The 23,257-nt window shown below is 41.1% G+C and overlaps 2 protein-coding genes and 1 pseudogene across 4 annotated transcripts in view; 1 reads left to right on the top strand and 2 right to left on the bottom strand.

The window, feature by feature from the left end:
* Positions 1–23,257, bottom strand: part of GTF2F2 (general transcription factor IIF subunit 2) — a 133,487-nt gene that overhangs the window by 58,607 nt on the left and 51,623 nt on the right. The window lies entirely within an intron of this gene.
* KCTD4 (potassium channel tetramerization domain containing 4) lies at positions 2,970–11,746 on the top strand. 3 transcript variants are annotated; one of them, XM_002712961.5, is made up of 2 exons: positions 2,970–3,186; positions 10,108–11,746. In XM_002712961.5, the coding sequence occupies exon 2, from the start codon at positions 10,293–10,295 to the stop codon at positions 11,070–11,072; it is 780 nt and encodes a 259-aa protein (XP_002713007.1). In that variant the 5' UTR covers positions 2,970–3,186; positions 10,108–10,292; the 3' UTR covers positions 11,073–11,746. The 3 variants fall into 3 exon arrangements, with proteins under 3 accessions (XP_002713007.1, XP_051706003.1, XP_051706004.1); XM_051850043.2 differs by having other exon boundaries at positions 9,893–11,746; XM_051850044.2 differs by having other exon boundaries at positions 9,828–11,746.
* LOC127492233 (U1 spliceosomal RNA) lies at positions 19,174–19,311 on the bottom strand (annotated as a pseudogene).

Raw genomic sequence — 23,257 nt, 5'->3', positions numbered from 1 at the left:
CATGTGTTTATTAATGCTGAATATGAAAAGAGCTTCTTTTTACCATCACTTGTGACTGTTCCCCACTTATTTTGCATTACCTACTCCAGGTGGACAGGCTGAATTTACTGTTTAGTGAAAACTCTCTGCTGTCAGCATTTCCGTATGGCACCCAAAAGGGCAGAAGGCAGGTCCAAAGCAGCTGACATTTTAACCCGGCTGCCAGTCTCCTCACGACTGAATCAAGGTCACTCACACAAAGCAGTAAAATTCACTCCCTCAAACTGTAATTTTCTATTCATCACACCTTCTTTACAAACCAAAAATCACTTTCAAATGCTACTCCAGGAAAAGGAAAAGTCTTAATCATCAGCAATGAATTTTCTCACCAATTGGCTGCTCTTAAATAACCCCACATCACTGCTTTCTTTCTTCCTCTCAAATAAATAAAACCGGAGTGGGAATTTAGCTGGAAATGCAGATGCCTACACCCCACACCACAGGTCTTGAGGCGATACACAGCTCAGGCCCCTGATTCCAGCTTCCCACCAGTGCAGACCCTGGGAGGCAGGGTGACAGGCCAAGTAACTGGGCTCCTGTCACTCACATGCAGGAGACCTGGAGTGCAATTCAAATGGGAGCCAGTATTGTGGTTTAACGGGTTAAGGTTTGAGTTCCAGCTGTCCACTTCTGATCCAGCTCCCTGCTCGTGCACCTGGGAAAGGAGTGGAAGACGGCCCAAGTGCTTGAGCCAATGCAACCATGTGGAAGACCCAGATGAAGCTATTGGCTCCTGGCTTCAGCCTGGCCCAGCCCCAGCCCCAGCTGCTGTGGCCATTTGGGGAGTGAACAGCATATAGAAGATCTCTATCTCCCTCTCTCTCTCTGTAACTCTGCCTTTCAAATATATAAATCGTAAAAAAACAAAAAAACCTTCAAATGCTTCTTAAACCCCCAAAGAAACACATTCTCATATACTTTACACTAAACTATACTTCTTTTCTTCTTCAAAATATTGCTTACAATCTTAAGGGAAAGATATTAAATATTACATTTTATTTTAAAAGCACCCACTTGCTTACTATGGCTGTTAAATATAGATCCTATTCATTAAATAGGAATGCTTACTTAAAACTACTTTGTTGACCCCATTTGAAAGAACATAATTATTTGACAATACACCTTTTAATTCTTGTACATTTATCAAATACTTAATAAGTGGCTATCCTGTAAAAGTAACTCAAGAGCACATTAGAAACAACAAGGATAAAGTCAACATGGCTCCTGCCCTCAAGAGCACAGAGCAGCCATTCTCAAATGTCTGTGGCAAATATTCATAGACAGGCTGACACACCCATTCTACAGAGCATACACAATAAATCTCAATTTCATTTCAAAAGAAAATGAAAAGTTCAGACAAGCCCTAACGAGCTTTTGTTTATGTGACTTTTAGCTATTAAAATCTACCATATTAGAAATGAAAACTAGAAAACTTTTAGAGAATGAGCATGAAAACAGCTTAATGTAATTATGAAAAGGTCTCAGGCATCCTTTACTCATATTCCCAGACCACATTTTGAAAGCTCCTAGTCTAGCTGGATGGTAAAAAGGCATACAGATAGTAGACAATTTTAAATCAGCAGAAGCATTTATGATACACCTCCACTGAACTCCTTTCCATGCTAATGAAGGCTTTCCGTTCCCCAATATCAAACACAGGGACAGATGCCCACAGCCTGCCATACGATACTGGATAGCAGGTCAATCTCTGGTACTCCCACATGCTTCTGCTCACACTAGGCTGGAACTTGTTTATGCTAGTTTCAGTATTTATGCAATTCTATTATATAACACATAAGCCCATCAAATTATGAGTATAAGTGAGGGGGTAAGCTTTGTTAATACTTGATATAAACTGCCGGAAAAAATTTAGGTATGTGTGAGATAAGCAGAGACAGGAAGAGAAACATAAGAATCTAGAAAGATCTGCACCTGTGTTGCTTCATAGTGTCTTAAGTTCTTGTTCCTTTTTGAAGCAACCAAAACTGAAAATCTAAACTAAATTATGGGTTTAATTTTTCCAGGAAAGAAAAAGCAGATGGTCATTCAGCACCCCATACTCAAAGGCCTTGTCTTCCATGTAATCAGCAGCTAAATGTACTTTTATAAGTTTTAAAATTAAATATTAAAGCAGGATGGGGCCAGCACTTGGCCATTTCTTCAATACTTCTTGGATTCCAGGAAATATTCATGGCTCCTTTCTAAATTCTGGCATACCTACCTCTCCTCTTTGTCTAGCCTGGCTTGTTAACTGGTTTCTGCTACTTGAAAACAAAAGAATCTTAGTACAAACACCTTTGGTGATGGTATATTGTTTATGTACTTCCTATCACTTAGTTTCAGAAAATTTTAAAGCACAGGTTACATAAAGTACATCTTATAAAAATAACTGAAGGCTTCTAGTTATGATTCTGTCACTAATTAGCGCTAGTTTGCAGAAGTAAATTCACATCTCTGTGCCACAGCATCTATATAATGAAGCCATTGGAACCTGTGGGATCTTCTCTACTTGTATTTCACTACAAAAACATTGGCCTTCCTCTCCAACTGAGGGTGTTTGATTACTTCATTGGTGCTATTTTGTTTGCTCTAGTACATTCTAAGGGAGCCAATATAATTAAATTTTCTTTGAGCAAAAACTACAGGGAAACTGTTTCTCAGAGCAGCAGCAACAACAAAACATTAAAAAACTGCCCAAGACGTGAAAAAGGTCAAAATGTTGTTCTAGGCCGAATCTTCCTACTCTGCATTTGAACTTGAGATGTACTCTTTTTGGGACAACCGAAATGACTGAATAGCCCTTTTCATCTGCTAAGGAAATTCCTAGGTGACACAAGCAGTGAGTAAGCAGGAAGGGTGCTCACTGGTGCTGGCACTGGCACGTAAGCAATGAGATCAGGCATGTCAGGAAGTCACAGGCATCAGGATGCTAGAGGCATCCATTCCCACTCTGCACCCAGCTGAATGTGGAGGCCTTGAAGAGCTCACTGGACTCCAGGTAGAAGAGACCAAGGGTGTTAGCAGCCAAGATTTTGGGGTGATCCTCAAGACTGCAGTACTCCCCTGGTTCTTCTGTATCTCCCACCTGTGTCTACACTCTCAGGAAAAGGACAAGAGATATTCCCAGAGACGAAGTGCATTTCAAAGGTAAACCATTTTTCATTTCTAATTGTCTCCTTTCTTTACACATGAGGCAATTTCTTCACAGTTTTCTGCTGTTGCTACCCTGTGGTTCTCAGATGAAGCCTATTAATACAAGCCACTTGGCATTTTAACCAGATAGGCAAACTTCCTATCCTAGTATTAATATAGAAGTTGGTCTTTATTCAAATATGCAAATATGTTCTTATCTCTATTTACTTTTCAAGAATCTTAGGAATAAAAGATGATGATCAGATTAAAGTAACCTAACCCTTTAGGGTTAGCATTTGATGATCTCAAAGGTAATGAATGATCAGTCACATAATAATATTCAAATCAGAAATATAATGAGGTTTCAAAATGTTTATGGAGGACTAGGATTAAAAGATACTGTGCCTTTTCCATGAACATTTTGAAGGCCCCTCCTATGTTCAGTGTGCTGTGGCCGTAGCAGCCATTTGGGGAGTGAGCCAACAGAAGGAAGACCTTTCTCTCTGTCTCTCTCTCACTGTCTATAACTCTACCTGTCAAATAAATACAAAAAAAAAAAAAGCTTGCTGTCTAAAGATGAACAAATTATCATTTAAATTTGTAATTTCCATCTTGCAGTAAAGTAACACTTGAAACAAGGAGGGGGATGTATAAAAATACCTAAAGCATTAGGAAACACATCCTTCTGGAAAACTCATGTCTCCTGGAGCACTGACTTATACCACACTGCTACTTTGATCAAATAGCGCTCAAGTCCACAGCAGAACTTAAGACCCCTGCATTTAGGAAGACTGCAACAGAGCTGAAGACTCAGTACTCATGAAACACTTACAGACCAGCTAATGGTATTAACTCAGCTGAATATGCTACAAATTCCATTGATTTTGTATCCTTCGTAACTCTTGGTCTCTTTCCCACGTTTAACTAGTAACAGTAGTCATCCCATATACTAGTTTAGTTCTTTATGATTTTCCAGATATTCTGAAATTATGAGACCCTCACAACGAAAGGGTAGAGATTTCAACCCCACCATTGATCCTTGAGATCAATCCCCTTTCTTGAGCTCATCCTTTTCCTTAATAGGGCACTTTTTGTTTGGTTTTGACAGGCAGAGTGGACAGTGAGAGAGAGAGACAGACAGACAGAGAGAAAGGTCTTCTTTTGCTGTTGGTTCATCCCCCAATGGCCGCTGCGGCCGGTGCGTTGTGGCCAGTATACCGCGCTGATCCGAAGGCAGGAGCCAGGTGCCTCTCCTGGTCTCCCATGCGCGTGCAGGGCCCAAGGACTTGGGCCATCCTCCACTGCACTCCCGGACCACAGCAGACAGCTGGCCTGGAAGAGGGGCAACCGGGACAGAATCTGGCGCCCCGAACGGGACTAGAACCTGGTGTGCCGACGCCGCAGGCTGAACTCACACACACACACACACTCCTCACTGGGCCCACTCCCAAAGATTCTGTGTTTACTGTGTTGTGGAGCATTTGTATAACCTCCACAGATAACTTTAATTCTTTCTTTGTCTCTCTTCATCCTCCTTTACACACACACACTTCCCTCCCTCCGTTCTCCTCTCCCCTTAAATTTCATTTTCTTGTGACATGAGGGGAAGAGCTCACGGGGCTGCCTAAATATTTCATTAACTCAAAGATGACATCAATTGTAATATTCCCCATTATTCACAGTATCATTAGAAACATAAAATGCTGCCACTAAACTTTGACAAGCCAATCATTTTGACATACTTCAATTTCAGAAACATCAAGTATGAAAAAAAATGTGAAATACGCTCGAGTTCTCTGTCCCTAATTTAAAACTGCTCTACTCTGTAAATAAGAAAGCACATTTGTCCCATAAGTCACATAGCCTTTACGTCTGTTCAGGCTCCCTTCTCCCCCTGCAGACACAGAGGATGTGAAGACAGCAACAGAAGGAACAATGGGAGGGGACAGCATTGGGGAGAAGAGACCCTCTTTGGTCACTGAACACCATCATCTTCAGGCATGTCCCTCATCTTGAGATCATAGATAATGGTTATTAACTTAAAACATCTCCTTCCCTGAGATGGGAAAACTTCAGTTTGCAAATGGCACTATAAAAATGAGCTCTATGCAACATTATAATTTCAGTGTTCATTTGATGGCACACACAAGTGTTCTGCTCATCTGGTTACAATAAAAATTCCCAGTGAATAATAAGGCATAGGCCACACTTAAAAGGATTATTACAAAAATTTAAAGTGTGACTTCTGCTTAAAAAATTATAAAACATAAGATTCCCTGAAACATTCACGTCCCAAAGTGCATTTAAAATATGAGTTACTATGATTTATAAGTTGTCAAGTTTACCTCTGTAATGAAAAGCAAAGTAATGAGGAATGGAATTTTACCTAAACTTCTTGGTTAGTCTGTCATTTTAATTTGTGCTCCTTTTAACAAACAAGGCTTTCTTCTTGTCTACACTCCTCAAATGAGGCTAACAAATTGGCTAATGCAGCCAAGGTTCTTGGGCTTCTAGGAAGACTCAGTTCAACACCACAAAATATTTACACAAGTGCATTCATGAGACTGGAATGAAAGTCACTTGACCTTCAACCAGAGGTTGTGTTCAAAGAGTCCTAGCAAGGTCCAAGCACTCCACATAGTTATGAGATGCTGTGGTCAGTTACCTAAGGTAGCTGACACAGTGCTTGTGTTAGTACCATATCAGCTCCAGGCAACATTTAACGAGATGAATTTTGTATTTCAAAATGAAACTGAGGTTTTGCCATTCAAATAGAATTGGAGTACAGGCCGGCGCCGCGGCTCACTAGGCTAATCCTCCGCCTTGCGACGCCGGCACACCGGTTCTAGAACCCCTGGTCAGGGCGCCGGATTCTGTCCCGGTTGCCCCTCTTCCAGGCCAGCTCTCTGCTGTGGCCAGGGAGTGCAGTGGAGGGTGGCCCAAGTACTTGGGCCCTGCACCCCATGGGAGATCAGGAGAAGTACCTGGCTCCTGCCATCGGATCAGCGCAGTGCGCCGGCCACAGCTCACCGGCCGCGGCGGCCATTGGAGGGTGAACCAGCGGCAAAGGAAGACCTTTCTCTCTGTCTCTCTCACTATCCACTCTGCCTGTCAAAAAATAAAGAACTGGAGTACATACAAAAATCCCTGATTCCTAAAATACATCAATACATTCCATGGTATAATTTATTTTTATTTTTAAACAAACCACAAAGGCTAATGTAAAATATTCATAGCTGACTATGAAAATGAATGTTTCTCACATTCAATGCTATTAACAGGAGGCAGTGAAGAAGCCAGTCCCATGTTAAAAAGAAAAAAAAAAAGGGAAAGAAAAACTCAGTTTGTGAAAAGAGAGGGAAGATCAAAACACAGATCAATGACCTTGAAAATGTGAGGAAGTTCAGGACTGGGATACAGTAAAAACTAAAGGTGTTTCTCCAACTGTGGCTGCTTTTACTTTCTTTCTAAGGTCATGGGACTAATCCATTGAAAAGATAGGCACAGACACAATCAGGTGAAAACAACAAAAATCATTTGGTAGAGGCAGAAAGAGAAGTACTATGTTCTTTCCAAAGGCATGAAAAGGAGTGTTTGAATTCCATGGAGGAGTGGTTTATTAATCTTGGGGAATAATGAAATCTAATATCTTCCACTTAGGGGAGATCCCTTCCTGGTAAAATCTACTTCCTTCTATGACATGAGATCATCTCTGGCGAATATATGGAGCAAGCATCTATGATGATGATGTCCTATGTAGATAATGGTGGTGACATGGACCTCACTTCCCTATAGGAGTGGGTGGAAGAGATGGGATTTCCTCCAAATGGCCTGAAATGAGTTAATAATGCATATGGTAGGATACCAGCATTACCTCATAGTGGAAGGTTCTGCCAGAATTTGGTTAGGCATTAGGCCCAATTGACTGCAGGCTAGGCTAATACCAAGGCAAGGACCTGTTTAAATTCTCAAAGTTGGCTCATGGGCTCTTTCATATGAGCAATTACAGATGTCTCAGATAAAGGTGATCAAACTCTAAAACAAGGCTAAGGTACCGAGGATCCTACTTTTCAAAATTTTGCATCCTCTGCCTGCAAAGTCAGATGAAAGCCTTAAATCTAGAGGTCAAATACATCTAGGTGAGCTAATCTTTGATGTATGGATTAAATCTTTTATGCTGAAACCTATCCATTACAGTTTCTATCTGCAGTGAAGATGACAGTCACATAAACCAGGTATGTGTTCTAAGCACCATTTTTATAATTGTCGGGCTAGCAAGTAAATACAAACTTAGAACAGAACTAAGAGAGGTCAACCTGCTCTTCTACTGAGGCGCATGTGTACCGTAACAGGCAGCAATGATCAACAAACCCCTGCAATGTCTGTGAACTGCAACTATGTTGCTTTAATGGGGGGCAATGTGGACGAACGCAGATAAGGTGGGGCTACCGGGTGCCATTTTTCAAATCGCAAACTAAAGAAAAGTCCTGTGGATCTGTATCAGCTTTTACTTAGACACTAAGACAAGCCTTCATTTACACATCTGCAGCCAGGCCTAGGTGGTAAACAAATCATACATGTCAGGGGTGCAGAAGCCAAGAGCACCAGAGGGAAGAGAACGAGTAAAAGCAATCAAGGGTGAGGGGCACAGTCTGCCAAGGCAAGCCTGCAGACACAAAAGCACTCATCAGTGCCCGTTGGCAATCTGGCAGCAGAAACCAGGAGTCAGTGAGTTAGCAAGTGCAGGCTGCTCTGGAGTGAGGCTGCAAAGGCTGGCAGTCCCACCTGCAGCCATCCTGCAGCGTCACTGACCCCTGGACACCCTGTGGGAGCCCAACCTCTTGCAGCAGTCCCATCAGGGCTTCCCCACTGAATCATCTAGAGAGACCAAACCAGGTGAAAGGAAGCAGACTCAGCATTACTATTACGAAGTATCCAACTGCTTTAGTTTATTTAAACAGGTAAGAAAATTCTAGCAAGACCTTCATTATTACACTACAGCTATGTTGTGTTGATTCTGTCCCATAAAGCTTGTAAAGAGATAAAATTGCTATGCCTCTGTTGATTTTCCTATTATATGATGATAATCATATGCACTGGACCACTTGTAATGGGAACATAAGAATTCCACAAATGCGTTTCCAAAGTTGGAACCCCACCCCATCAAATCTGTATTCAGTATTTCTTCAAAAGAAAGCTATAGAAAAGACTTGATTCTAAAAAACCAAAACCAACACACACGACACTGTCAGAACATAAGCATAAATGCTTCTTAAATGCTGCAGAACCGAGAGGAAGTGTCTAAGTGCTGGCTTTGCTACTAGAAAGCTGTAAAGTCCCAGGCAAAACACCAGAAAGTCTCCAGAATGCAATTTTATCTTTGGTAAAAAGAAGTTGAATTTCATGGTTTCTAAGCAAAATCATAGCTGTAAAAATGGTACAGCTTAGTTCTTTGGTTTAAAATTAGTGGGCTTTTGAAAATCTCAATAACAGATATATATAAAACTCATATCTGTCATATTAGTAATATACTTTTTTAATATCTAAAGAAAACTGAACATTATTTAGAGAAAATAAAAGGCATCTTTAGAAAGATTTAAAGCAAGGGCCAGTGTTGTGGCATAGTGGGTTAAGCTGCCACCTGCTACGGCCACTTAGGACACCTGGAAAAATCCTGGCTCTTGGCTTCAGTCTGGCCCAGCCGTGGCTGTTGTGGCCATTTGGGGGGTGAACCAGCAGGCGAAAGATCACTCTCTCTTTCTGTCTCTCCCCCCCCCCCCAACCCTGCATTTCAAATAAATAAAAACATCTTAAAAAAAAAAAAAGATTCGTTCTAATACTTCAACATACAGTTGAGAACTTTTAAAATATCTTAAATGCAATTAAACGCACACACACAAACACACACACAGTATATTATAAACTCTAAAATCTAACTCTAAGGACAAAGTAGATCCCCAGAATTATTTAGTAGAAAAGTTATAAAAAAAAAAAAAAAAACAGAGCACTGAGACAATATCCAGATTAATCACTGGGTGTTTTAGCTCTAGAAATAAAGTTCAGAACCTTAAAATGAAGTAAAAGACAAGTTACAGAAAAGGGAGGAAAAAAGGTAGGAGGAACATCACATTCACCCCGTTCTCATTCCTAAGTTAAACAACAAAGAGGTTTAGGCTTTGGTCCTCTTTTTCTCACTTTGAGAAACAAAAACTAACTCATCCATGACACTATTTTATAGTAGATATTTTGAATCTCCATCTTGCTCCTATCATCCCAAGATACACACACACAGAGCTGTAGTGTCTGCTACAGTAATCCAAGTTTTTGTTCCGCTCTGAAGCAGTTCCAGGATGACATAAACTTGTGAATTTCCACAGGATATATTAAGTAAAAAAATACAAATGATTATCAAAAAGTCTAGTGGATTTTTTACCTTTAGGATGAAAAAAATTACCTTTTGCTAAAAGATGTTAGAAAAATTTCTTCTTACTTAACAAAGATCAGAATTCCATGCTAATTCAACTAAATTCAAGTGCACTGTCACAATAACAAGTCTAAATATTCTTATTTACATCTCAAAAATGACAATATCATTGTGAAGTGTGAGTTTTTATGGGGTAGGAAATTCTATATATTTACAGTTTCTTTCACTTTAGGTTTCCTATTTATGATTTACTTGGAAAAAAATGAAATTAATTCAATGTGTACTGTTTTCCAAAAGGATGACCCTTCTAGTCAATACTAAACCTGCCTGAAGAAATAATTTAAGCCATTAAACATTTGTAACTGCTTAAATGGAAAGAGGAAATTCAATTTATTCTGAGGAGCTCTCACTTCAAAGCTCTCACTGTCAAAGAACATGCATGAAAATCCTCTCCCAACAAATCCCTCCCCTGATACAGTTAAATGCAAATTCTCCCTTCCGTCTTACTCCAGAAAGCTCCTGCACACATAGCTGATGCGCCACCTGCTGCAAAGCTGAGCCGCCAGCGCAGGCGACGCTGCCAGCATTTCCATTCCCTCGCCAGCCTGGGGCTGAATAAAGGCGTGTTTGTGTGGCAGTGTTTCTTTCTAAAAAATCCCAAAGCCAAGAAGAACAAGCTGAAATAGCATCTTCCAAGATGGAGCGTAAAATAAACAGAAGAGAAAAAGAAAAGGAGTATGAAGGGAAACACAACAGCCTGGAAGATGCTGACCAAGGAAAGAACTGCAAATCCACACTGATGACCCTCAACGTTGGTGGATATTTATACATTACTCAAAAACAAACATTGACCAAGTACCCAGACACTTTCCTTGAAGGTATAGTCAATGGAAAAATCCTCTGCCCGTTTGATGCTGATGGTCATTATTTCATAGACAGGGATGGGCTCCTCTTCAGGCATGTCCTAAACTTCCTACGAAATGGAGAACTTCTATTGCCCGAAGGGTTTCGAGAAAATCAACTTCTTGCACAAGAAGCGGAATTCTTTCAGCTCAAAGGACTGGCGGAGGAAGTGAAATCCAGGTGGGAGAAAGAGCAGCTCACACCCAGGGAGACTACTTTCTTGGAAATAACAGACAACCACGATCGCTCACAAGGACTAAGAATCTTCTGTAATGCTCCTGATTTCATAACAAAAATAAAATCTCGCATTGTTCTGGTGTCCAAAAGCAGGCTGGATGGATTTCCGGAAGAGTTTTCCGTATCATCAAATATCATACAATTTAAATACTTCATTAAGTCTGAAAATGGCACTCGACTTGTACTAAAGGAAGACAACACCTTTGTCTGTACCTTGGAAACTCTTAAGTTTGAGGCTATAATGATGGCTTTGAAGTGTGGTTTTAGACTGCTAACCAGCCTGGATTGTTCCAAAGGGTCAATTGTTCACAGCGATGCACTTCATTTTATCAAGTAATTACCTGTGTCACGGACAAAGGCAACAAGCATGCAGCCAGCACGCTTTGGAAAAACCTCAGCATCAAAGGTATCCCAAATAACTGTGCCCAGCCAGCTCTGTACTACAGAGCCCTGCTGCTAATCAATTACTGTGAGCTAACGGTATGTAAATTCTATCGCTAAAGATGTCCCTCTCTGGGGTATTCCTGCTGATCAGACTCATTCACCTACGATGAAAACAGTAATCTGTTTACTGTAAATAAAAACGGAATGCTTTTCCTAGTTGCTTATTTTTCCTTAAGTTGTCTTTCGATCAGAATGTCTTCGGTACTTGCACAACAAACAAGCATGTACATTCTCTATCGTTGATTTAAATAAATGGTAATATAATATTGTAAGGGGCCATATGATTTAAAATCTTTTCTCCTTACAGGAAAAATATACAAAGAAACTGAACTGGTAAAACTAACCACTGAGAGCCTAACAGATGGGCAGATCTACCTAAAACAAACCTATAGCTAAACAAAATGGACTGTAATAAAGTATTAAAGCTATTGATTTGATTTTTATGAGCAGGCACCAAGAGCCTATTCACAGTTCCTGTATTTCATAGTAGGATTAAGGCTGCATTGATATTTTGCTGGAAACTCCTAGAGAACTGCTTGATGATAATAAAAAAATAAAAGCACTGCTAGCTTCTTTGTTTATAGTAATCATTGTAATTAAGAAGTTACATGTGTCGCTTCAAAAATAAATAATGCCACTTGATGATTTTTGCACAATAACTATTAATGTAGTCCAGACTATAGTAACCCTGGCAGCTCCTGCAAGTGACAAATATCAGCAAATCCATTTGTTTGCAGGCTGGGCTCCAACAGAGCATGGATAACTTAGCCTCAATAGACTATGTGGTATGAGAGTAATACCAGAGTTCCTTTGCAGAATGACCCTAAATATTTGTTTATTTCTCCATCTCAAAAATATTAAATGAACATCACTAAAAAATTGAAAAACTTTATTCAGTAATGATTTTTAATATGAAATCTCAGACTCACTGAGCTAATGTTAGACAAAGTACTATTAAAAATTAAGTTCTACATACAACTGTCTGAAGAAAATAATCTACAAACTTAATGTGAATGCATTTTTTTTTCCCTCCACAAAGAACAGCTATACTATCTCTATGCCACCTATTCTTTGGCTTCTAAGAACAAATTACATTGCAAATTTGCTCCTTTAAAATCAAACCATTAAAACTGGTAACTGTATCTTGGTTTTAGTAAACTTCAAAAACAGATTTCTGAAAATCCTCACTGAGGTTAAATTAGCACATGTTATTAAGTCTGGTCACTCATAAAAACTTAGACTACATAAGTAAAGTCAATATTTACTCCCAGAACTGTAACTGACTTGCAGTTACAACACCTTAGGTAAACATAAAAACTGGCAGAACACACTAAATAAACCTTTTAAAATCTATTATACAAAAAGGTTCTTGAAAAAGTTCATATTAAAAATAAACTGGCCAGCGCCGCGGCTCAATAGGCTAATCCTCCACCTAGCGGTGCCGGCACACCAGGTTCTAGTCCCGGTCGGGGCGCTGGATTCTTTCCCGGTTGCCCCTCTTCCAGGCCAGCTCTCTGCTGTGGTCAGGGAGTGCAGGGGAGGATGGCCCAAGTCCTTGGGCCCTGCATCCCACGGGAGACCAGGAGAAGCACCTGGCTCCTGCCTTCGGATCAGCGTGGTATGCCAGCCGCAGCGCGCCAGCAGTGGTGGCCATTGGAGGGTGAACCAACGGCAAAAGGAAGACCTTTCTTTCTGTCTCTCTCACTGTCCACTCTGCCTGTCAAAAAAAAAAAAAAAAAAAAAGAAAAAGAAAGAAAAAAGAAAAAGAAAACAATAAACTCCACATCAATGACACAATCATCCTTTATGCAAACTAAGCTGAGAATGTTTATATGAAAGCATCCAATTATCTCTTAGAACTTCAAATGGCTTAATCAGGACTTAAAGGAACCATAAAAATAGGATGATTTATGCCAGCAATCACTGTAGTTGAGCTGCTTATAAACCCCTCCAGCTTGTGAGTTGACTTTTCCTTGGCATTTGGACTTTGGTGATGAAAAAAATGGCAGTGATTTAATGTCAAAGCAAAGTTTTCTCTAACAAGATTTCATTACAGATAATAAAACTAGCCCTGACATATCTTTTAATAGGCAATATACCTGAACATCTTATCTTATGTATTTAACTATGTATGCATTTATTATCTTACATATTTAACTCCTTATCAAGCTTCTGAGAAATCACAATATTCTGAAACAATAATCTAGAAGGAAATTTTGACTAGATTTATAACTCTTAACCTTTTAATAAATATACTCACTTTAATTAAAGGTTAATTTACCTGGACTTACACATTTGAGTACTTAAATATTATGCTATGAGTGTATAGAAGATGCCTAGTTTTTATTTTTAGTTATTTCTAATAATATTTAGAAATATCTTCAAGAAACACCAGAAATCATACAAAATGTCAATTACAGTGTCAGAGTGAAGCCTTCACAATATTTTTGCTTGAAGTCATTGAAGAATTTCTCAAATCCTTTCTCCTAAGCAAATATTGTTCCAAAGAACAAATCACCAAGTGATTCTCTACTTTTTCTTTTCCAAAAGGTAATAAAGAAGTAAGCTAACTATAGCTGCCAGGAGCCAAACATCTAGCTCTTATATGTGAAATCCCACACAACGACTGGCACCGTCCTTAAAATATGAAAAATAAAAACATGGCTGATGGCTGTTACTACATTTTTAAAATGCATATGGCACTGTGCAGAACATAAGAGGCACTTAGGAGACTTTTCAAATAACACAAGGAAGACAACTGCTATCCCAAACTGCAGATGATAATACTGAACAAGTCTACTCAGCTTGTTTGTTTTAAACACATTATATTTCAAATACTACTTGTAAGATAGTAATGAAAGGTAACATTTATTAAATCTGTCTACTATGTGCCAGATACCATGCTACAAGTACACATTATCTGAAATAGCCCTGAGAAAGGCACTATTATTCTTTCCTTTTTAGAGAGAAAGAAACAGAAATTCAGAAGACTAAATAACCTGCCCAAGATCACACAGTTAAGAAGTGAAACCAGGGTTTGAAAGCCAGGTATAACAATTCCAGTACCAGAACCACTATGTACCTCTAACACTTAATACCTCACAGAAAAACAGGCATTCCCCAGGTAGATGTTCAAGAGAGAATACCAAAATACAGGTCTCCCTTGCTTGATACAATTCCAGAGTGCATGAATTCCGAAAATGTTGAGTGAACAACTGAATTCTGGAAGAGCAAATAATGTTTTTAATGTCATGTTATGTCATTTAAGGAACAAGAAGTGAATCATCCACCTCACAAATTTGTCTGTTGATGAATCTAGATTTTCACATTCACAGTTTGCTGAAAAAGAAGTTAACTTTGTGTGACTTGTACAATCCACAGAGCTAATATATTATGAGAAAAAACATGGCACAGTGAAACAAAGGGTTCTGGAATCAGACTTGAGTTTAAATTCCATTACAGGGGCTGGCCCTATGGTGTAATAAGTTAAGCCTCTGCCTACCATGCCAGCATCACATATGGGCACTGGTTCGAGTCCCGGGTGCTCCACTTCCAATCCAGCCTTCTGCTAAGGCATGGGAAAGTAGTAGAAGACGGCCCAAATGCTTGGACCCCCACACCCACAAGGGAGACCCAGAAGAAACTCCTGTCTCCTGATTGGCCAAGCTCCAGCCATTGCAGCTATCTGGGGAGTGAACCAGAGGATGGAAGATCTCTCTCTCTGTAACTCTACCACTCAGATAAATAAATAAATCTTTAAAAAATAAACAAATTCCATTACAGTTCACCAACTTGCTTGCATGATCATAAGCAAGACCCTTAACTCTTTAGAATCTCCATATCTTCATAGGAAAATGGGAATAGTGATTATTGCAAAGAGCTTCTGTAAGGCTTAAATTTGATTCTGAATTGTATATGAAGTGCTTCCCAAAATAAGTCTTCAATAAAAGCACTGATTGTTCTCCTACCTAGTACAAAGGTATCATCATGGCCGGCGCCGCGGCTCACTAGGCTAATCCTCCGCCTTGCGGCGCCGGCACACCGGGTTCTAGTCCCGGTCGGGGCGCCGGATTCTGTCCCGGTTGCCCCTCTTCCAGGCCAGCCCTCTGCTGTGGCCAGGGAGTGCAGGGGAGGATGGCCCAGGTGCTTGGGCCCTGCACCCCATGGGAGACCAGGAAAAGCACCTGGCTCCTGGCTCCTGCCATCGGATCAGCGCGGTGCGCCGGCTGCAGCACGCCGGCCGCGGCGGCCATTGGAGGGTGAACCAACGGCAAAGGAAGACCTTTCTCTCTGTCTCTCTCTCTCACTGTCCACTCTGCCTGTCAAAAAAAAAAACAAAAAACAAAAAAAAAACAAAGGTATCATCATGACATGAACATAAATAATGGGCACAAAAATGCACAATATATTAATTGGGCTTTCTACTTAGTCATGAACAAAATGGAGAACTTTCAACAAATAATGTTTAATTCTGTAATGAAATATTGTAGATACCTTAAATTGAGTAAGGCAAAGAGTTTTAATTATAGTTTTAATTTTAATAGTTTAAAAATCCATATGATGTGGCCAGCACTGTGGCATTGAAGGTTAAGCCTCCACCTGCAGCATCAAATCCCATATGGGCACTGGTTCGAGTCCCAGCTGCTCCACTTTTGATTAAGCTCCCTGCTAGTGTGCCTGGGAAAGCAATGAAAGATGGTCCAAGTCTCCCACATGGGAGACCCAGATAAAGCTCCTTGGCTTCTGGCTTCAGCCTGGCCCAGTCCTGGCTGTTGAAGCCATTTGGGGAGTGAACCAGGGAATGGAAGATCTCTCTCTCTCTCTCTCTTTACCTTTCAAATAAATAAACAATCTTTAAAAAAAGAAAACACATATGATGAGTTTCCTTTTATTTTCTAGCTTCATGTTAAAATGTACAACAAAATAAACATAGCCACTATTTTATCAGCCATTTAAAATCTGTCAGGTGTAATACATGTGATAAAGCAATCTTAAAGATATGCTTATCTGCCGGCGCCGCGGCTCACTAGGCTAATCCTCCGCCTAGCGGCGCCGGCACACCGGGTTCTAGTCCCGGTCGGGGCGCCGGATTCTGTCCCGGTTGCCCCTCTTCCAGGCCAGCCCTCTGCTGTGGCCAGGGAGTGCAGGGGAGGATGGCCCAGGTGCTTGGGCCCTGCACCCCATGGGAGACCAGGAAAAGCACCTGGCTCCTGGCTCCTGCCATCGGATCAGCGCGGTGCGCCGGCCTCAGCGCGCTGGCCGCGGCGCGCTGGCCGCGGCGGCCATTGGAGGGTGAACCAACAGCAAAGGAAGACCTTTCTCTCTGTCTCTCTCTCTCACTGTCCACTCTGCCTGTCAAAAAAAAAAAAAAAAAAAAAGATATGCTTATCTAAGAAATTATGACTAAATACCTTAAACTGCAATGGTGGCAGAGTCAAAGTTAAAATTTTAGCATCTGAATATATTTATCCTTACTACTAAAGAAGATGATGTAATATGGAATACCCAAAAAGGCATGCAGCTTAGAAATTACTTGTATTTAGCTTTGAAAACAATAATACCTTCTTTTTTAGTAAGCTTATCTTCTTAATCATACTGTGTTTAAGCCAATATTAAAATTATTTTGCTTCTGTCAACAAACACCAAGGGAATAATGATAAAGAAACATGTGCTAAATAGAGAGAAATATCTAAGATGAAATCAGAAATATGCCTGGTATAATTTATAAATAAGTGATTATATTCCTACTTAGTCTCCTGATGAAAATACACAATGTTTCAAGTTTACATCAGACAAAAAAATCACTACCATGTATCTTATAAATTGCTAATAAGTCATCCATAATAAATTAAGTTTTATAATAATGCCAAAAGTTAAGCATTATTTTTTAAAGATTTATCTACTTATTTGAAAAGCAGAGGTACAGAGAGGCAAAGGCAGAGAGAGAGAGAGAGAGAGTGTGTCTTCCATCCACCAGTTCACTCCCCAGATGGCTGCAATGGCCAGAGCTAGGCAGATCCGAAACCAGGTGCCAGGAGCTTCCTCAGGGTCTCCCACGTAGGTACAGGGGCCCAAGGACTTGAGCCATCTTCTACTGCTTTCTCAGGCCACAGCAGAGAGCTAGATCAGAGGTGATGCAGCACACAAAATGGATGCCAGCACTGCAGGTGGTGGCTTTACCCACTATGCCACAGTGCCGGTCCCAAGTAAGCATTTTGTACAAAAAATATAGAAGCCCTAGTTAATAAAACCACTAGAAATTTTGGATAAAAGTAAACTGAATATTGGCCAGCGCCACGGCTCACTAGGCTAATCCTCCGCCTGCGGCGCCGGCACGCACACCAGGTTCTAGTCCCAGTTGGGGCACCGGATTCTGTCCCGATTGCTCCTCTTCCAGTCCAGCTCTCTGCTGTGGCCTCGGAAGGCAGTGGAGAATGGCCCAAGTGCTTGGGCCCTGCACCCGCATGGGAGACCAAGAGGAAGCACCTGGCTCTGGCTTCAGATTGGCGCAGCGCGCTGGCCATAGTGGCCATTTGGGGGGGTGAACCAATGGAAGGAAGACCTTTCTCTCTGTTCTCTCTCTCTCACTGTCTAACTCTGCCTGTCAAAAAAAAAAAAAAAAGTAAATTGAATATTAAAGAATGACACCATTGGAACACATCCATTTATTACATGTTAAAAACCCATTCCCTATCATAAAACCAAACATAGTTACTTTAATAGTGTGGCAGGTTTTTTCTAAGCACACAAGTCTAGAGTATTTGGTTAGACTTAAAAGTCTGATTAGTAATTTTTTTTTATTAAAGATCTAGTTAACTTTTGAAAATTCCTTTTTGAAAACAGGTCTGATTTTTCAAAACTATTTCTGATTACTGTCTTCTAGGATAATTAGTACATACTTTTCTATATTACTGTGTAAACCCAAGCAAATCTACTAATTTATTCTTAATTACACCCCATTGATTCTGCTGGGACCCTGAAACCCTTATGACAGACCAGGATGGAGTTCCTGGCTCCTTGGTTTGGCCTAACCCAGACCTGGCTGCTGCAGCCATGTGAGGAGAGAATCAATAGATCTCTCTGTCACTCTGTCTTTCAAATCAACCAATTAATCTTAAAAACAAAAATATGCATCAAGCAGTGGTTTTCTGAGACTTAACAACTCTACTGTTAAATTAAGTATAACTAATGAAGTAAAAGGTTAAATCCTATTCTAGAAACTACCTGCTTTCCAACATGGGAATAATTCCACCTACCTACCTTTTTCCTGCCAAGAAATCTACAATTTTCAGTTTTGGGTATTATTTTAAAAAGATCACTCTCCTGGACAAGTATGAGTATGATACGATCTGAAGAGTTAAGCATGAGTGCTGGTGATCCGACCCGTAGCTAAGGAGATAAGACGTGCCTGGCATTTGTTGAGGTGTAACTCTGTACCAAGTCCTTACATGATTACTGAATCTCTTCTTTTTTTTTTTTAAATAGAGATTTATTTATTTATTTATTTGAAAGGCAGAGTTACAGAGAGGTCTTTCATCCACTGGTTTACTCCCCAAATGGCCACTATGGCTGGAGCTGAGCTGATCTGAAGCCAGGAACTTCTTCCAGGTCTCTCACACAGGTGCAAAGGCCCAAGGACTTAGATCACTTTCCAATGCTTTCCCAGGTGAATCAGCAGAAGCGAGATCAGAAGTGGAGTAGCCGGGACTTGAACCGGTGCCCATATGGGATGCCATCAGTGCAGATAGCAGCTTTACCCGCTATGCCACAGCGTCGGCCCCTGGCTCTCCTTTAAAGTCCCCAACACACAGCATTCTCAGGAGGTCTTCGTGTAGAGACTGCTCTCTACTTACCCAATACACATTCGCCCCTTCGTGGTTAGAAACCAAACCCTGATTTCACAATGGCAAAGGTACCCAAATTAAACCTATACATTTTAGTGTTCTGTGGCTGCTAGCTGTTGCCAAGTTACCATATATATTTTTTTTTTAAATCAGGGGAGAGCGCAAACGCAGACCCCAATACCACAAATTATGCAGTTGAGTTTCCCACATATGGGGAAATCGCTGGGGTCAGCACTTTCACAGTGCAATGGAAGAGCCTCACCCTGGGAAAACCAGCTGCGTGATCATACCATAGTCTTTAGGATATGCTAGCATAAAGAGTTACAAAGCTGGCTGAGCCCCTCTCCTTCCCCTGGCCTCCATCCTGCTGCCCGAGATGCAGATTTGAACTAGAGCAGTGTCTCTGGATCGCTACTAGCCCACGACAACAAAGCGAGCTGATAGCCATGGGAAGTACCCAACTGGTCCTCGGAACTTCCTTTACAAAGAAAACTGTGCTTCAGTCATATCAGTTAGAGATGTCTCCTAGAACAGTATATCCCCCACACAGAGGTGGGCAGTATCAGAATCCCGATTTTGCAGATAAAAGAAATAGAGACCCACAGATTAAGTAACCAGCCCAAAGTCGCACAAAGAAACCTTTCCAGAGCCCAGCTCTTACCCACTGTATCACACTTTCAACTAGACTGGGGAACTGAGTAAGACTCAGCAGAGAAGGAGACCTTGAAAATGGGCAAGATGATGTTGCAGGAAGCTCAGCACCTGCACTCGTTAGTCTGGGCACAAACAGCTAGCTTAAGATAACAGAACAAACAGGTAACGTAGAGGGAATTGAGCCTGCCTGGTGAGTGTGCTGAAAGGAAAACCATGAGCACAGCCCATTTCTGAGACCTGTGGAGACACAAACACAAAGGGGAAAAGGGAGACCGGTAGATGAGGGACAGGAAATCTATCCAGGAAAGACGCCTCTGTAAGCCGGCCAGATTCTTCTCATGCATATACAGAATCATTACTGGATTAAATCCAGGAGAATGTCTACCAACTGGGAATAACTAACACACTGATTTCTAAAAATGAACTACAATTCTTCCAGGGAATATCTAAGGGGAAGAAAGGAAACATCTTCAGGCAAATGAGAAGAGGAAAGGTATTTATATATTAAGTAGGCCAAGGAACTTCTTCATAGGTGTCGGAGTACAATGAAATCTTGTATGGCCCCTACTTGGGGGGGGGGGGTAGAGGAAGGCTATGGGGAGGGTATAATTTTATTTTCCTACCACATCAAGAATTTAAAAAAAATACTTAAGATCCCAAAACATCTTCAATGCTTCATGTTTTTTAGTCATCTGGGAAGGAGTGAAGTAGGATTACTGAGAAAGAGAAATGTAGCCTTAGCAACTGAATGGGTAGAAACTGGAAGAGAGACATGGCAATTTCTTAAAAATAGTAAGTTATGAATGAAGTAATGGTTACAAGCAGAGCCACCTCCAGGCAGAGGGAGGGATCTAAGGCTTTAACCAGTGGGGCAGGCATTGGTTCTCTATGTAGCTAGCATTATTATCCCATTTTCCAAATTAATACACGTATGGTCAATAATTCAAACAACTAGGCAGTTACTCCAATAATATGACAATAGAACATCAAGAAAAGCTACAGCTTGATTTTGTACACACAAGCTGAAATACTGATGCCTGAAAGTCATGAGCTATTTAAAACAACAACACCAACAAAACAGACTACAAGTGACCCAAAAGATGCTGGCTTATATAACCGAAATATGATGATCCCTTAAAGCAGGGGTAGGGAGCGTTCTCTCTGCCAAGACCATTTGGATATTTTGAACATCATTTGTGGGCCATACAAATCATCAACTTAAAAATTAACCTGCTGTAGATTTATCGAATTTCAAGTCTTGCCTGCAGTTACCTTGGCATAAAACCAGACCAATGATTCTGCAGACCTTATACAGCCCACAGGCTACGCATTCCCCATCCCTGCAGGCAACACCCACATATCTGCAGGTTAAAAACTTTATTTTTATATTTACTTCTGAATACTTACTGTTTTTGTATTACACAGCTTTGCAAGACAAGGTGTGAAACTATGGTTTAAAACCTTTTTTTGGTCAGCTACCTAGCAAACATTTGTTCATAAATCCTTAAAAGACTCAAATCATAAAAATACACCCAGAAAAATTGTCCATTGGAAACACAAAATATTTTAAAACCGGAAAGATTAATAAATGAAAGATATCAACTAGGACCAATATAGGTAAACAGCTCTGAACACTGCATTGAAACCCATGCATCTTTTAGTAGCTACTTCCATTGTATTAGGATATGAGTAGACAGAAAAATGTTTGTATTCTAATGCACTCAAAGAAGATATCTGACAATTTAGTTCCTAGCAATCTTTTAAAAACCAAATAGCAAAGTATAGCATCAATGGTAGTCAATCTTGCTGAATGGAACAAACACCCAATTAAAGTTAATAGCACCATCTCTGCCTTAACATTAAATGCTAGATTGTTTTTAAATTTTATTGTAATGTGATACAGCAGCAATTCATCTTCTTAGATTCCTACTTTAAAAATATATTTACATTGGACATTCATTTTTAATCCTCCACTTTGGGGGTGGTTTGTTACACAACAATAAATTACTGAAACAATGCATCAAGTCCTGGTGGAAGCACGCATAAACCCTCTCTGGAAGGAAAAGGTTTCCTTGAAAGTCACATATTAGTCCTATAAATAATTTTACAAATACAATGTGAAAAACACTTCCATGAAACTAGATTCTGAGGGTAGGCATTTGGCAGAGCAGCTTAAGGCACTGTTGAGACTCTCTCACTCTGTCGCTCCCCCATTTGCAGAGGAACGACACCGGACCCTGCGCTGTTCTTTTCGCCCAGCCCTTCCCGGGTTTGCTGCTGTCCCCCCATTCACGGAAGAACGACGCCGTCCGGGGTTTGCTGCCGCCCACCCCCCACCCCACCCCCGCCACCGCGGAGGGGCAGCACACCACCGGCCGACTCTCTCAGGGGTTCCCCAGATGTTCCCCAGATGTTCCCTGGTGCATGTTGTCTCTCTCCTCCTTTATAGTCCTCTTCCACCAATCCCAACTCTCCTGCCCACACGCCGAGCATGCTGCTCTCCTCCAATCAGGAGCAGGATCAGCTCCTGCAGCTCATCAGTGGAACTGGTGAGGCAGCTGTGTAGAAGTTGTTTGCTGTCTCTCAGCGCCATATTGTGGGAGAGCAGATGCATAGAATTAGTCCTAGCAGTTCCAGTAATTTAGTCTAGTCTTGGTTGCTCCCCATACACTCCTTATCAGAGTGTCAAGAGCATGTCACCTCTACTCCACTTCTCAACCAGCTTCCTACTAATACACATACCAGCAAGATGATAGCTCAAATACCTGAGTCTCAACCACCCATGTGGGAGACCCAAGTGGAGCTCCTGGTTCCTGGCTCTTGCAGGCACTTGAGAATTGAGCCAAGAGATGGAAGATCTCCATCTTTAAAGCAAAATGAAAATAAATAAAACAATTTTTTTAAAAAAGAAACTAGAATCTGAGGCGGGCACTCAGCACAGTGTTCAAGACACTGCTTGAGACACCTGCCCCGGCTCTTCTTCCATCAGTCCCTACCAATGCGTACCCTGAGGTAACAGGTGATTGCTGATGTATCCCTTTAACCCACAAAAGAGACCCAGATGCAGTTCTGGAATCTGGGCTGCTGGCTTCAGTTTGGCTCCATCCTGGCTATATAGGCATTTGGGGAGTGAATCAGCAGATGGAAGATATATGTCTATGTCCATCTGTCTCTCTGTCTCTGAAAGTGTGTCAAATAAATGAAACTTAAAACCTTCTCTCTCTCTGTAACTCTGTCACATAAATAAATATGTTTAAAAAAAAAAAAAAGAAACCATAAAAGACTTTAGGAACTGGCATTGTGGAATAGCAGGTAGAGCCGCTGCCTACAACTCAGACATCCCAGATGGGTGCTGGTTCAAATCCTGGGCGCTCCACTTCTGATCCAGCTCTCTGCTAATGTGCCTGAGAAAGCAGCAGAGGGTGGTCCAAGCGCTTGGGCCCCTGAACCCATGTGGGAAACCCGAAGAAGCTCCAGGATCCTAGCTTCAGCCTGGCACAGCCCACGTCTTTGTGGCCATTTTAGGAGTGAACCAGTGGATGAAAGATTCTCTCTCTCTCTCTCTCTGTAACTCTGCCTT

The sequence above is a fragment of the Oryctolagus cuniculus genome, chromosome 9 (assembly GCF_964237555.1).
Source record: "Oryctolagus cuniculus chromosome 9, mOryCun1.1, whole genome shotgun sequence".
NCBI classification, from domain to species: Eukaryota; Metazoa; Chordata; class Mammalia; order Lagomorpha; family Leporidae; genus Oryctolagus; species Oryctolagus cuniculus.
This window is presented reverse-complemented; position numbering and strand designations above follow the sequence as displayed.